Here is a 16659-nt window from a genome sequence, read left to right as displayed (position 1 = left end):
GGGACAACCATGACCTGGATGATTGAGAATCTCCACAGACATGTTCCTTTATCATACACTGACTTCATTTGGCAGAAAGCAGTGAGGGGAAAATGGGATGTTCACATGAGGGGCTTACCCAGTTCTCTGTGATGCACTGTATCAACTGTTGGATGAGCTGCAAACTAAAAACCTGCAAGCTAAAAAGGCTTAGATCAGTGGTTCTCAACCTTCTTAATGCCGCGGCCCCCAACCGGTCGTAAGTCGAGGACTACTCAACCGGTCGTAAGTCGAGGACTACTCAACTGGTGCAGCACCGTTTGCAGAATGGGACTTTTGGCGGGCTCAGCAGGGCAGAGACAGCCTGGACAATTCCTATTGGCTTTTGAAAGCCAATAGAATAAAAGGGAGTAGCACAGCTAAGGAAAAGGGGGGGAAAATGGTGGACTGCGTTGTTTGGCGACCCCCATGAAATGGTCGTTCGACCCCAAATGGGGTCCCGACCCACAGGTTGAGAACCACTGGCTTAGATGCAATTCCCTTTGTGAGGAGAACCCAGAACAAGGATGACATGCAGAGCTGGGGCAAGGGCTTTGGTAAATCCTTGAACTTGCCACCTGAGTAATCAGTTCAGGGATTCGGGTTCATGCCAAGCTTATAACGGAATAACAGAGTTGGAAGGGACTTTGGAGGTCTTACCCCCTGCTCAGGCAGGAAATCCTATACCATTTCAGACACAAGGTTGTCCAATCTCTTCTTAAAAACCTCCAGTGATAGAGCATCCATAGCTTCTGGAGGCAAGTTGTCCACCGATCAATCGTTTTAACTGTCAGGAAATTTCTCCTTAGTTCCAGGTTGTTACTCTCCTTAGATTAGTTTCCATCCGTTGGTCCTTGGCCTGATTTCAGGTGCTTTGGAGAATAGCTTGACTCCCTCTTCTTTGGGGGCAGCCCCTGAGATATTGTAACACTGCTATCCTGTCTCACACACACCCCCCAGTCCTATTTTTCATTAAATTAGATGTACCCAATTCCTGCAAACATTCTCCATATGTTTATCCTCCAGTCCCCTAATCATCTTTGTTGCTTTTATCTATATTCTCTCTTTTTTATATGGTGGGAACCAAATGTGGATATTATTCCAAGTGTAGTCTTACCAAGACGTTATACAGTGATATTAACACTTCATGTGATCTTGGTTCTATCTCTGATAATGCAACCTAGGGTTGCCTTGGCTTTTTTGGCTGCTGCCACACATTGCTGGCTCACATTTAAGTGATTGTCCACTAGGACTCCCAAGTTCCCTCTCACAGTCACTACTTTTTTGCCAGGTACCACCTATTCCAGATCTGTGCATTTAGTTTTTCTTGCCCTAAATAAGGCAAAGATGTGGTGCAAACAATCTTTCAGCGGTGCCGCTGGCATAGCTGCTCCCCTTGGCAGTTGCCCACCACGCGTGCCCCTCTCCTGCTCCAGCTAGAGAATCCCTCGCGGTCTTGCTAAGGGGACATCCGAGAACTGCGCGGCCCGTCGGGCATCGCTGGCCCCTCGAGGCATCGGCGGGTCGCCTTCCTCTCGCCTCCGCGCTCTTCCTTTCTCGGTGCCCTCTGGGGAATGCTCCTGCGCCTTTCCCCACAGCGATAGGTCCAGCAGCCGGGCTTGTCCTCCCCTTTAGCCAATCCTCCGTCCTCTGGCCTTTGACAGCACACGATGTCCATTTAAGGAGGCGGATTGTACCAAGCCAACTTGGGGGGGGAGAGGGGGTTTGCGCGGGGGGGGGCTGGAGAAAGCAGCCAGCCAGCGCAGGAAAGCCGCCGTGCGCTTGGCGAGCGGGGGACACCCCTCCCCAGCGGCGCGCGCCTTGGCATGGTGCTGGCGCGCGCCTTTACGCACGCGGCTCTCCAGCCCCGGCCTCAGGCATGACTGCCGGGCCGGCCTTACCTGCGCGGGTGCAGAGGCGGGGAGCAAAGCCGCCCCCTGGTTGCCCTGCCCTGCCCTGCCCTGCCCCTCCTCTGCTGGCCCTTCCCTTGTGACTTGCAATACGTCCAGCCGGACTGGAGGAGGCCCTCGGGTGCCCGGATGTCGATCAAAATTAGCGCAGGGCTGAGCTAGCAAGGTGGGCGGCTGGCCCCGGGGAAGCTGCCGAGGGCGAGAGCGGAGCCTGCCGCGGTTGGTCTTTCCCGGGCGGCCCGAGGTTACGGCAAATGGCCGGGAAGTTTCTGTGGGGCGGGGGGTAGGGAAGGGGCCCGAAAGTCCGCTGATGGCCAGGAGACGCCCGGCTTGCTAAGCTTCACTATGGCTGCCCAGTCAAGGTAAGGATTCAAAACAAAAGCGTTCCGTAGCGTTGCGCTGAATTGCACTGGCTGTTGTTTCGGGGACGGGGCGGCGGCGGGTGTGATTGCTCCTCTTTTGCTTGTCGTGTGAATCGTGCCGTGTCGTGCCTGTTCTGGTGGGTAAGCCGTGATCCCAGGGTTTCCCTTCGGGGTTCAAAAGTTTGCGATCGGGTGAACGAAGCGCCGGGGAGGGGTGATGGTGGTGGTTTAAAATAAATAAATAAAGCCAGCCTCCGTTGCTCAAAGAGGAAAAAAAAACTCCCCCCCCCCATTTATTTTTCTCTTTCTCCTCTTCCCTACAACCCTCTGCTTAAAATAAGAAAGATTGTCGTTTCCTTCGGGCTTTTAAATTGAATGTACTAGAAAGCACGAAAAACAGCAGTTACAAACTCGGACCTTGGTTAACAGCTGATTGATATAGTTCTTCCCGCCGGGTTTTCCCCCACGGGATTATAATTGGGCTGGGGTGGGCTGGGGTGGGGTGGATGTCGGGAAAGGAGAGATGAACTGCTAGCACAATGAATCCTGTGTCTGGGTTTGAATTGCGTGTGTTTTCAGGGCTTGTTTTCTGGATCAGCCCTTAAAATGGTAGCTAGACGGTTTCTGTGAGCTGGGAATCTGCTGAGTCGGCAAAGGCTGGCAAGGCTCTTTGGGACTCTAAAGGGGAGATGAGTAGAACGGAGTAATTATCTCTGGTTACTGTCAAACGATGAGATGGAAGATGAACTCTTTGGAAATGCTTTCTCTTAATTATCTTGGATTACTCCTGGGAGGGAGGCCTTTTTTTCCCTCTCTTTCAAATTAGAAATCACCCAGCTAAATAATTTTTTCAGCCTTTCTGGATTTAAAGGAATATGATTCAAAGCTGTGGGCCCGACTCGCTCTTCCCTATTCCTTCATGCAACAATCTAATCGTATTTTATTCAAGATAGGTTCCCCCCCCCAACTATTAGTGTTCCTTCTCTGCTGGAAAACTAAGTTGTGTAATAAGATGGGGGAGGTATGTTACCCAGTTTGGAATTGGTAAATCAATGGGTATGTCCTTATTTTCTGTTGGAGGGGAAAATCCAAATGTAGAGAAATTATGGTTAATAAAACCAAATGTAGACACTGGAAGTTCAACTAGTTGGGTGTTGCAAAGTTTTGGAACCGTGACTCCATTTGTCCTCAGCTGAAGATTTGATATTGGAAGTACAAATTGTTGGCTGCCTTCCATAATCTTCCAGAGCACTCTAAAGCTTATATAAATTGCCAGCCTCAACGTTTGCCTTTAAGCACGTAATGGCCTACTTCAGGGTTGGGAGTCTGATGCAGAAGAGTGAATTGTCGGAGAAGTCTACCTTTGTTGGTATCTTTTAGAGAAGATAATTCTGAGCCTAGTTGCATTTTGTGCAGGATAAAACAGATAGGAGCCACAGATTATGTTCTCTGCAGGGGAAAAAAAGTCTTGGGTATATCCTGTGTATAACGGGAGGGAAGGGAAGCCTTGCACATGATTTAACTGTTTATGATGCATTTACAAACTGTTTGATGCAAGAGCAAGCCATTGAAGGCATTAATGCCCATATCTAAATTGAAAGAATCAAGTCTCCAAATGTTGATAGGCAATTCCTTATAATGGTTCCATTTTAGGGGCAGAGATCAGGAGCCAAATTGTCTGATATATGGGAGAGCCATTAAGGTAATCTGAACTAGATTCTTGAAGCTGCAACAAATAGAACAATGAGAAGCCCTCCAACATTGTTGTTCTCCTTGCTTTATTTGAAGGATATACTGTAGCATTTACATATTGGACTGTCCAGTTTTTCCCACTTACGATTGATTGTTGAGAATCGGTTAAACAACAGCATAAAGAAACATGATTTTGATGCATGATTTCCATTTTAGGTCCATTTGTTGAATTGATTCTGGTGATCATTTTTTTTTCTGTTGCTTGGAGCTACAATGTCTACATTACTTTAGGGATTGTTTGAAGTTTCCTGAAGAGAGCCCCAATGAACTCAGGACCACATTCATGTAATACTGAAAGCCTTCATTTGCTTAGCCATGGTTTACTGAATAATCCATAGTGAGCTAGGTCACACAATAGGTTAATCTATAAAAAATAGTCTAGTATATTGGGTTGACATGTTAAGTCACAAGCCAATGGAGCCACATCATGATTTCGCATCTTGTCAGTTGGTCTCGCTTTTGGATAGTTACAGTATGTATGAAATCTTCACTGTTATGCAGCAATTTTGTGTATCTTTACTTGGGGACTCAGTCCTTCCAAGCAAAGGTGTACATAGATAAGATAGCAAATTATTTGTCCTTCTGTTGGAAAGGAGTCCATGTTTCTTTTAATAATTCTGTACAGCCTCTGCAAGTTGGATTGTAACTGCAGCTCTTGTGAATTCCCTCCCGGTGTGGGTCTTGGAATCCTTGTAAATTTGCATTGTACATAACCTACAGTACTAAATCTCCAAAATGTCTCTTCTTTGTACACTAATTGCAGTATGCCAGTGTTTCCCAAACTTGACAATTTTAAGGCATGTGGACTTCAACTCCCAGAATTCCACAGCCAGCATTGCTGGCTGTGGAATTCTGGGAGTTGAAGTCCTCATGCCTTAAAATTGTCAAGTTTGGGAAACACTGCAGTATGCCATTCAAGAATGTTGATGGTATGCTCATATCACGTGTCTATCAGCTTTCTTCTACCTCTTTCTTCTGCAGTATTGAGTAATATTAGAGGGTGGGCATTGCCAAGAGAGATTGAAGGTAAGGATTAATGCATTTTCTTATATGTTCTGCTTAAGTATAAAAGTTGTGCGCTCAGGATTAAATTGAGGAGACGAAGATCACTTTTGGGGAGAAAACGGGCCTTGCTTGATATTGCTACCAACAGGAGGATCAAATGACCCCTCATCGGCATTGGAGTTATTGACTTTTATTTATTTATTAGACTTGTATGCCCCCCATTTTGCCTACAGGTGACTCATTACTTCTCCATTCCCAAATCATCTTTCGGATTGTGATTTTATGAAACCAGAGACTGTATTTCAAATGCAATGCCCAAAGTTAATAGAAGGTGCTACATTATTTCTTTTATGCTACTCGGCACCTACCATTCTTCAGATGTTAGCTTTAGTAGGAAGTCCATTAGGAGAATGGTGGTAGTATCCAGATAACTCCATAGCACCAGTGCCATCAGAGACCTAAAAGGGTATGATAACCTCTGATGATCCAAAAACTGGCTTGACAATACCATTTTGCCATTCAGCTTTCTTGGTTTCTTACTTTTTTCCCCCTTGTGGCTTATTGCTTCTCTTCCCCCCCCCCCATTAAGTGGTGTCATCCACATCTTTACTACATCATTACGCTTTATATTCTACAGAGCCAGCGCTTTCAGTAACAAGCAGACAAGTTAGTGTTAATTTGCTTTCAAGCAAATTGTAGATGTAGGAATGAGTCAGGAGCTTGACAACCAGAAAATTCTAATACCAGCTTGTTTGATCAGATTGTTTGGCTTCTGTTTTGTTTTGCTTCAGGACAGAAAGCCATTTCTACACAATTGGATTGACATGCTGCCTCCGAGTTTCCTGTTTCGTGCAAACTTTGTGTACTATCCTTTGGAAAGCTCAAAATGAAATGTAAATCTTGATATTTAAAGTGACCCGAAGAAAAAAAAGCATATCTGTTTCCAATGGCATGGGATTTATTTTCCAAGCAAAATGTCAACCATCATATTTTGTAGTCTCTTTTTCTCCCTCTTCAACCTTTATCAGTGAAATAATGCATGGAAATAAAATTTGGGGACATCAATCACTGCCTCGTCTGTAAGGCAGTCTCAAAAAGGAACATTCAAGCACCCATGCTAAAGATTGGGCAAGTACAAACTCTGCACTGTTTAATCTTGAAAATAACCACAATTTATGTGCGGTGCATAATTACTTGAGAGCAAAGTTCACAGCAGGCTGAGGCTGGAATTGCTATTATAGGATATACAGGGTTTTCAGGAACGTTTATCATAGGGCTTGTGTTTGGAGTAGCTATATTAGAAATGCGTGGAGTTGAGGCTAATATAATCATATTTTCTTTGTAAAGTATTAGTTAAATTTCATTAAATTTCCAGGGTAACCAGCTGAAAGCATGCAAATTATTTTAGACCATCTTTTTTGCAAGGAAATGAGGCTTAGCTAGATAATTCTTCTATACTGGCTGTAGGTTCTATTGATATAAAGGTAGTTTATCAAAAATTTCCTCTTCTGCCTAAAGCATCTTGGCAGCTACTGTATAGGATAAATATATATATCATAGTGAATACTCTGTGTTTTAACATTTTCTTGAGAGGAAAACTTGTGATATGGAAACTGATGTTAGACCAATCTGTATTTACAGATAATGGAACCAAATCATGATTTTTAGAATTGTGTTAATTGTACTTCAGAACTTAAGGTAATCTTCAATTTATTCTCAATCCTGGTTTTTGGCACATCACTTCTCATGCAAGTGTACATAAATAGGGGTACCCTGGGGGCTGTCCCAAAACTAGGAAGGGTCAAATCAAAGAAGCAACCTAGAACTAATACGTAGAACAATTAATCAGTGTAACAACCTGCCTCCAGAAGTTGTGAGTGCTCCAAAACGGGAGGCTTTTAAGAACAGATTGGACAACCATTTGTCTGAAATTGTATAGGGCTTCCTGCTTGAGCAGGGGGTTGGACTAGAAGACCTCGAAGGTCCCTTCCAACTCTGTTATTCTGTTAAGTGAATGTCCAGGATCAAGAAAGAAGCTGATTTAATTTAGTCTGCATGTAGCTACAATTGCAGTTTATGTTCAGTTAATGTAATTACTCACAATGTATTTTAAAATCTTCTAATTAAAAATGATAATTCAGGTGCCACTTTGAAAAGATATAAGGGTCCAAATTCAAGGAGCTTTTGCTTCTTGGTTTATACCAGTGGTTCTCAACCTTTTTAATGCCGCGACCCCCAACCGGTCGTAAGTCGTGGACTACTCAACAGGTCGTAAGTCGAGGACTACTCAACTGGTGCAGCACTGTTTGCAGAATGGGACTTTTGGTGGGCTCAGCAGGGCAGAGACAGCCTGGACAATTCCTATTGGCTTTTGAAAGCCAATAGAATTAGACTCTATTCAAGAGAGTCTATTCTATTGGCTTTCAAAAGCCAATAGAATAAAAGGGAGTAGCACAACTAAGGAAAAGGGGGCGGGGAATGGCGGACTGCATTGTTTGGTGACCCCCGTGAAATGGTCGTTCGACCCCAAATGGGGTCCCGACCCACAGGTTGAGAACCACTGGTTTATACAATGCACCCCTGCTCTATAGCATGTGTAAGGGAGAATATATATGTCTATAGGGAGGGCAATTTTTTCATCGTTAATCACAACCTTTCCTCTTGTATGTAAGATTTAGAAAAAATGTTTCCAGATTCAAGAGCTCAGGTTGCAGATTTGGACATGAATATTTCTCCAGGTTTGGTGTGTTGTTCTTTTCGACCAAATGGGATGTTGGGAATGTAGAGAAACTGTGTTTAATTATGCTGGACCAAGTGGCAGCCTCAGCTAATGGTGATGTTTTGCTGAACAGACCAGCATTTTATTTTGTCCCCTTTGAGTAATGCACAAATAGAGGCAACACCCAGACGTTTGTTATTATTTATTGATTTCTTACAGAAACAAATCATAAATGAAATAGTTCTTCATTCATTATTCATTCATTACGCCTTACTGTATCGATTGATTTTAAATGTTTCTAAGCCACCTTTAAAGGGTAAGAATTCTCCGAGGATAGCTTACATAAATAAAATGATCTGTTGGTCCAAGAATGTGTGACAAGGTCACTGCCCTCTGCTTGCATGTAGGCTCTTCTTTCTCAAGTTGCCATAAATATCCTAGCTTGTCTTATAATTTTTGCTGTGAATTTTCTGGATTTTCCTATTCCAGGGCATCTCTGTAAGACTGATATGACCTACACCAGGGGTAGGCAACCTTGGCTCTTTTATGACTTCTGGACTTCAGCTCCCAGAATTCCTGAGCCAGCCACGCTGAGGGGAAAGGGAGAGTTTACAAGCTGAGCCATGCTGGCTCAGGAATTCTGGGAGTTGAAGTCCACCAGTCATAAAAGAGCCAAGGTTGCCTACCCCTGACCTATACCAGTGTTTTTCAACTATGGCAGCTTGAAGATGTGTGGACTTCAACTTTCAGAATTCTCCAGCCAGCATGGGGAATTCTGGGAATTGAAGTCCATACATCTCCAAGCTGCCAAGGTTGAGAAACACTGGCCTATTAACCCAAAGGTGCTTTTTCAGGAGGCAACTGGAATTTCTTGTTTTTTCTTTGAAGACGTTTCGCTTTTCATCCAAGAAGCTTCTTCAGCTCTAAAGAAGCTTCTTTTGGATGAGAAGCGAAAGGTTTTCAAAGAAAAACAAGAAAATCCAGTTGAGTCATGAAAAAACACTTTTGAGATAACTATGACCTGGATGACTGGGAATCTCCATAGGCGTTAACCTATTAAGTCAGGCTGGTTGATAATGAAGAGAGCTTTGATATAGTCATTTTGGGAATAAATAATCCCTGTGTTACGGTACTATCAAATATGAATATTAAAGTCACATACAGTAGTACAGGTTGATTTCTTTAGCCTGTAGACACCTGTAGGCATCTTCTCCAAAACATGGTATTCAGATCTACTAGGATTTACATATTTTATGCATGTATTAAAAGTACGTACATAAATGTAGAATATAGGAAGTTGAGTTTACCAACATTTACCCTGTTCTGCCATTATTATCTATGCCTTTTGGTTACGGTTTTTGGATTAAGATCCTCCCCAACCCTGAGTTGGCTGGTTAGGACTTTCTGGCTGCAAAACACATGGTTTTTTATTTATATATAATTCCTTCTCTTCACTTCCTTATGGTGTTTTGAATAGGCTTCCACAGATAGTATTGCACAATACTACCCAAGTTTTCAGACTGACTCAAATTTTCAGATTGACAGTGTGTTTTGGTTTTTAGTTTTTATGGGATAGATGTTCAAGCCCACTTTTCATATTTTGTATCCAAAAAGGTCCTCTAATGACAGGGAATTAAAATGGTCTAGACTAGAGAACTCTGGATTTAATCATAACATCTCAGTAGCAGGACAAGGATGAGAACTCAAAGGAACTCAAAGTCATCAAAGGTTCTTAAAAATCGGATATTTTAGCATTTGTTGTACTAAACATATGTATATCAAGGCAATCTGTAGATGGTGATGAATTGGTGAAAGGCTGGCTTTATATTTCATTAAATATATGCCTCTTTTTTTTTAAAGAAATGGATTTCTACTGCAATTCTTGCACTGAAAAAACTGCCACAGGATTCAACAGGATGTATTCTGCCAAGTTTGCATAGGCTGCAGATTGTATTGGTTTTATAACATAAGTAGATTAAGTAAATTTCCCAGCCCTAATAATTAGACATTTCTGTGCCTGGCCCTTATCTCTTAAGATTATACTGGGTATTGCAACACATTTGCCAACATGCATTTTGTGACCTTTGTAAACTACCTATAATCCAGTTAGCAAACTTCCTAAGCTCCAATTTGTTCCCTCTCTTGAAAAAAATATCAGGCATTGGAATCAAGCTTTAGAAATTTCCAGCCTTCTGAGATTCACACAAACAACCTCTTTCTTACGTCTTCGGCAACATTTTACAAATCTTTGCTAGGGGAAAAGAAGGCCCAGCATACTATTATTTCTAAACAGTGAAGAAAAAATATAAACTTAGGGTTTTTCTAAATGGATAGCTACTGAGGAGCAAAAAAGTGCTGTTCAGTTAGTGTGTTTCTCATGTGTCTTTAAAACAAGAAAAAAAAAAGTAATGGGAAATAAGCAAGCTAAAGCCCTACCAGCATATTAATATCTTTGTAAAGATTCAACTATGGAAAGTAGAGTATGACAACTGAAATGGGTAATAACACACAGGAGTTGATGTCTTTCTACTGGCTTCACTAGTCTTCTAAACATGATATTTTCCAGATGTGTTGTACTGCAGCTGGAAAGACTGTTTTTAATCAAGGAAAAACAAATCCAGCTATGAAAGATTAGAAACGGCCACTTCTGATAATCTTTGTGGAAATACCAAGGCACGAAAGACAAATTTTGAATTTGTCTCTGAGTGATTTCATTTTTCTTTAGCTCTATCTGTGCATTCCAGTTCAATTATTGTTAAGAGTTTTATGTAATTGACTACTGTAACCAGGCAGACTCAGGTTGCTTAACTGGTTTTTGCAATAACAACAGGGCTGGGCATATATTGATTTGCTTAGATTTTTCTCCATTACGTTCCCCCCCCCAAAAAGAGCAAATATACTATAATAGCCTTCCCCATTCTGATATCGTTCAGATGTACACACATTTAACATACACACACATTGGAAGTTAATATCAGTATCCCTGAAGTCTGCGGCCCCCAATCTTTTGGGCACCAGGGACCGGTTCCATAGAGGGTTGCTTTTCTGTGGACTGGGGAGATATGGTTTCGCGTGCTGCCTGGATCCCGCACATGTGCAAATGGGGCTTTCCTCACTTTTGTGGCCTGGTTCCTGGTGGGCCATGGACTGATGCCGGTCTGCAGGCTGGGGATTGGGGACCCCTGCCTTAGGTGGAGTCATAATTCAGTGAATAGCTTCTGAAGAGCCATGGATTTCCCACCTTATGGTGAAATCTTGAACATGAGATGAATCATTTCCTTGTTGCCCTTACATTCTTGAGATAACCTCTTTGATTCAGTTGCTAGGGAAAATGTTTATATATGTGTGGGTATGAGTGCATGTACACACTCTACTTTCCAGTCATTTACAGTCGCTCCACTCAGAAATTATCCTTTTTGTAAACACTTAGATTCCCAACAATCTGGGACAGATTTTTTTTTTTTTTTAGTTCAGTTGAGGAAGTGGTACAGATCTTTGGAATTTTACCATTATTTCCATTAAACCAAAATATATCTCAGAAAACATCTGTGGCAGGGTTTTGCCTTGCAGCAGCCTTAAACAATGAATATGAGAAAGTTGATGAGTTATACATTTTCTGTAAATGAAAGGGTGCTGGGACCTGCCTTGGCCTTTCTGAAAGTCTCATTTTCCCTTTTAGATGCCACCTGATAAGATGCTTTTAAATTACAGTATCCATTATTTCCATCCACCTCTGCTGTGATCCTTAGTGATGAGAAGTTTCAGTCCTAGATCTAACAGAGAATGCCAAGTTGTTGATGACTGGTTTCTTCCTGAGAACAACATTTTGTGGTTTATATCAAAGTGATAACATACTATTTCAGGCTGAAGGAATTTAGCTGAGGAATAAAATAGTTTCTGAAGTTCTGGAAGTATTTTCATGGGAAAAGATTGAAATAGGGGAACAGCTGGTTTGAAAGAGGGGTCAAAGAGGGATACCACATCATCTATCTCCTGTCCACAACTCAGTCCTTTCAGCAGTTCCAAGAAGGCTCCATACCCATTTGCACTACTCAGGTGACCCTGAGGACCCAGATAAATTTCTAGGTGGCCTCAATGACTCTCTAAAACAGTGGTTCTCAACCTGTGGGTTGGGACCCCATTTGGGGTCGAACGACCATTTCACAGGGGTCGCCAAACAATGCAGTCCGCCATTTTTTTCCTCTTTTCCTTAGCTGTGCTACTCCCTTTTATTCTATTGGCTTTTGAAAGCCAATAGAATAGACTCTCTTAAATAGAGTCTAATTCTATTGGCTTTCAAAAGCCAATAGGAATTGTCCAGGCTGTCTCTGCCCTGCTGAGCCCGCCAAAAGTCCCATTCTGCAAATGGTGCTGCACCAGTTGAGTAGTCCTCGACTTACGACCGGTTGAGTAGTCCTTGACTTACGACCAGTTGGGGGTCGCGGCATTAAAAAGGTTGAGAACCACTGTTCTAAAAGAATGCAGCTATCTGCAAGGAGTATAAATCCTTCCATTCCCCACCATCCAGTCAAAGCTGAAGAAGCTTCATGGATGAGAAGCGAAAGATCTTTAAAAAACCCCAAGAAAGTCCAGTTGCCTCTTGAAAAAGCATCTTTGGTTATTTACTAATCTGTTTGATAAACCAAACTAATAAACAACAAAACTTCAGTATCATATAGATAACAGTAATAATATAAATGCTCTTGTTGATAATAGTTAATATGAATCGCATAGTCAACAAAACAGTATTGAGTAACACCAAAATTGTTTCCTAAAACACCAAAGAAAATTAATTTACCAGAAAAATCAAAAGATTGGCCCTAGGTTACCTTTATAAGAAAGGTGTTTTAAGATGAGCTCTTTCTGATGTGACTTAATTCTCTGTTTTAAATTGAGTTTGAAGAAACAGTGAGAGAAGACTTGGAATAACCATCTCTTTTCACTGCAAGAGCATTTATTGTCTAGATTCCCGGCTAATATTAACAAACTGCAAAGTAAACTGCAATCCTAGCAAATTACTTCCTTCCTTTCTGCCTTATACACCCTGCTCTGCTAGTTTTGTTGTCACCTTGAGCAGGTTTTTTTTTTTTTAACATTCTCTGGCTCATCTTGTTAGATCTGGCAGTCCTTTGCTCATTTGTTGGCTTTCTACTGTAATCAATATTCCCCAACTTGATTTTCACATCTGTAAAATGAGCCTTGTGCATCTTTGCTTTGTTCCTGCAAATAAAACCAAACGGAATTATTTATTATCGAGATGTATATCAAAATAAAAATCCTGGGGTGGTTTTTTTTTGTTAAGTTGTGTCTTACTCTTCATGACTCCATGGACCACAGCACGTCAGGATGCCGTTTCTCCACTGTCGCCCGGAGTTTTCCCAAATTCACGTTCACTGCGTCAGTGACACTGTCTAACCATCTCATCCTCTGCTGTGCCCTTCTCCTTTTGCCTTCCATCTTTCTCAATATCAGGGTCTTCTCCAACCAATCCTCTCTTCTCATTTGGTGGCCAAAGTATTTCATCTTCAGTATCTCTCCTTCCAAAGAACAGCTAGGGTTGATTTCCTTTAGGATTGACTGATTTGATTTCCTTGCAGTCCAAGGGACTCTCAAAAACCTTCTCCAGTACCGCAGTTTGAAAACAGAGGTGGCTTATACAAAGTAAAACATAACTAAAAGTGTTCTAAACCAGGAGTCGGGGAAAAAAGAAACAACAAAAATGACAATGGTTTACTGCTGTGACCCAGCTGTATGCCACCATCGGCTTCCTCTACTATCTGCTGCCATAGCAAACATGAAGCAGGAACCAGAACATTGTGAATATTAGAACATTGATGTGCAGGTAGCAACATCTGGAATGACTGCTGATAGCTGTATCTTTTAACTCTGGCCAAGGCTGCTGTAATTCTTTTGGGCCCAAGGAACTGTGGTGGGGTCTGGGGATAACATAAAAGAGTGCTGAACCGGAGATACCGGTGAGATTTTTTCTTGCTTTATATACTGGTAGTCCTCAATGTAACGACCACAGCTGAGCCCCAAATTTATGTTGCTAAGCAAGTGAGTTTTGCCCCATTTTACGACCTTTCTCGCCACTGTTGTTAAGTGAATCGCTACAGTTATTAAGTTAATAACATGGCTGTTAATTGAATCTGGCTTCCTCCATTGACTTTGTTTGTCAGAAGTTTGCAAAAGGGGATCACATAACCGGAGGATAATGCAACCGTCAAGTGGTCAAATTTTGATCACATAAGCATGGGGATGCAACAGGTGTGTGAAAAACAATCTGTAAGTCATTTTTTTCAATGCTGTTGTAACTTTGAATGAATGGCTGTAAGTACCTGTATATCTAGAGCAATTTGAATAATTTCTCCTGCACGGTGAAGGATGTCAGACATTCACCAGTGAATCTGTATTAAATCTTGAGTGCCTCCTAGAATTGAGAATCCAAGGACTTAACTCAGTTGCAGGAGGTACATCCTTGTGGAAAGAACAGATTTTTGACAGGCTGCTAAATTAAGCAAGATTTGTTACTCTTGAGCACATATTGAGATATCTCTGGGTCTTTCCAAATTATAAATCACTGGGAGAAGTGTTCTCCCCCCAAGTATTAGCATGCTGCCGTCATACCTCATCCCAGTTAGCAAGCTAAAGTCCAGAGTGCAGAGGATAGTGTCAGAGGCTAAATATTATTTTAATTTCAGGGGTGGAGAGGCAGTGATTTAAGTACTGATCTCCAGAATAAACTTCAGGATTTTGTCATCTCGGAGAAAGGTGTGAGATAATCGCCTTCAAGCAGTGTTGTAAAAACAAAGTAGACTAATGCAGAGAGAATTTTTCTACCAACCTCTTTCTTTTAAAGTAGGTGATCATTGTGTGGGATTTGGGTTTTTCTTTGAAGGAGGAGGGAAAATTCAAAAGAAAAAAAGTAAGGGCAGATTCAAATACCATGTAATTTCCAAAGATAAGCTTCAAAAGCTGAACTCCCAAAGGGGTATTTATCAGGATATAAGTACCACCAGATATACTTCAGTCTGTTTTTAGCTCTTTTTAAATGTGCCACTGCACAGGCATGGCCTGGAGTTTTATCAACTTGCTTTTTAGCAAAAAGAAAATATTACAGGCTATATAGTTTGATAATTTACTTTGATCCCCAGGCACTGCTAGTCTCCCACTTGTTCAGTTGTGGTGTTTATGATAGCAGTTCCCAAATAGGCAGTTTAACTTGCTTTGTTTTGTGGTTTTCCTGTTTAAGAAACACAAGATAGCTTTCTTCCTCCTCCTTCTTTTAATTAGTAATATTTTCTGTTATCTTCATTGATCCCTTGGGTTTCTGATGGCCTTTTCTGTCTGCTTGCAGGATTGAGAGATTTCTGGCGGTTTAAAAAAGTAGCAGCAACCTCTGCTGCATTTTACCCTCACTTTCTCCCCTTCTAATTCTGTAGAAGGGGAATAGATCTGGACAGATGTGAATCATCTGGTTTCTGGAAACTGTCTTTTACTGGAGACCACAACGTCATTTGCTGGGCTGGTGATTTTGTGAGTAAAGTTGGAAATTTTGGAGGATCATCTGGCTCCTGTATATTCCTGATCAGGCCTCCTCCACTCTCAGGCTCTTGAGAAATTGATGGTAATTACTTAGGAATAGGTGACTTTCTTCAGGGTTAGAAAGAGACATGACAACATTTCCTGTTTTTTTAAAAAACAAAAAAAACCAGGAGGCTTTTTTTCCACAGGAAAGAAATGCCATTTCCCCCTTATGCCTAAGTTTGTAGACTTCTAGAGTTTTAAATGGAATTCTTTGAAGAAATGGTGAGAAGAAAGCTTCATAAAATGGAGGGCCAAAAGAACAATATATAGAATCTAGCACAATGCTTTTTAATTCCTGAAATTCCTTTATAGAACAGTTGATTTAATCTCAATAAAAGAACAGTCTTTTCCTGATTTGTTATTGTCCAAATTTTTGGACAGCTATTCCCATGATTCCCTGCCAGTGGAATGATACATCTGCTGAGCATCTAGGATGATATCTATAGATGCACTAGGCCTCACTGGCATTATGTTGCCTACCTCTGCCTTACAGCCTATACAATATCTAAGAGAGTTATGTATAAGAGTCTGTTGGTGTGTATATGTGTGTAGTAAAAGGATATGGCAGGTGAGGTAGTGTCTTTAAGTGGAGCAACTGGACAATAATTGGCGCCATGGTGACGCAGTGGTTAGAATGCAATATTGCAGGCTAACTCGCTGCTCATTGCCAGGAGTTCGATCCTGACCCACTCCAGGTGGGTCTCAGCCTTCCATCCTTCCAAGGCTGGTAAAATAAGGACTCAGATTGTTGAGAGCAATATGCTGACTTTGTATGCTGCTTAGAGAGGGCTATAAAGCACTACGAAATGGTATATAAGTGTAAGTGCTATTGCTATACTAGGTGAAGGATTGTGCAAAGCTTTGAAGATTAAAAGTCCTGTTGAGGCTATATGTTGTATGTTGGTAATGAAGCACCAGATCTCCCAAAGCTGTATATACCTGCCAGGTTTTAAATACTGAGGATTTAAACAAATCTCTGTGGAGCAAATCATCTGTATGGCAGCATCTTTCTTTCCACATGGGAGTCACATTCTGTCCTCGGAACCTTAAGTGAGCTTTGGAAGGACTTATTTAGATCTCAACCATCTGTCCTGTTCAGTTTGCTTGTCTGGGTATTGATTAGCCCTTTGCTGCTGAGAGGATGCTTTAAGAGAGTCTGCCTATCCCTTCCAGGAGGGTTAGACTCCAATCCCCATGATTCCCAATCAGAATAAAATCTGTTAAGGTTCACAAAATGGATAGAGATGTTTACAAACTTAAAAAGGCTGTTGGGAGGTAGTTTTGCACCGTAAACAAATCATTCACA

General features: G+C 41.7%; 1 protein-coding gene across 4 annotated transcripts in view; it reads left to right on the top strand.

Moving 5' to 3' along the window:
* Positions 1-16659, top strand: part of AFF1 (AF4/FMR2 family member 1) — a 146060-nt gene that overhangs the window by 17335 nt on the left and 112066 nt on the right. Inside the window, exon 1 of one of the 4 annotated variants that reach the window (XM_039361187.1) lies at positions 1877-2290. The exons of the other annotated variants lie outside the window; for them this stretch is intronic. Coding sequence (XP_039217121.1) covers positions 2274-2290 — 17 coding nt within the window. The 5' untranslated portion in view covers positions 1877-2273. Of the gene's footprint in view, positions 1-1876; positions 2291-16659 lie in introns of those variants that run through there. 4 annotated transcript variants of the gene reach the window in all.

Source organism: Crotalus tigris, unplaced genomic scaffold (assembly GCF_016545835.1).
Source record: "Crotalus tigris isolate CLP2741 ecotype Arizona unplaced genomic scaffold, ASM1654583v1 scf7180000019218.882973, whole genome shotgun sequence".
Taxonomy (NCBI): Eukaryota; Metazoa; Chordata; class Lepidosauria; order Squamata; family Viperidae; genus Crotalus; species Crotalus tigris.
The sequence above is the reverse complement of the archived record's forward strand: the minus strand, read 5'-3'. Positions and strand labels throughout refer to the sequence as shown.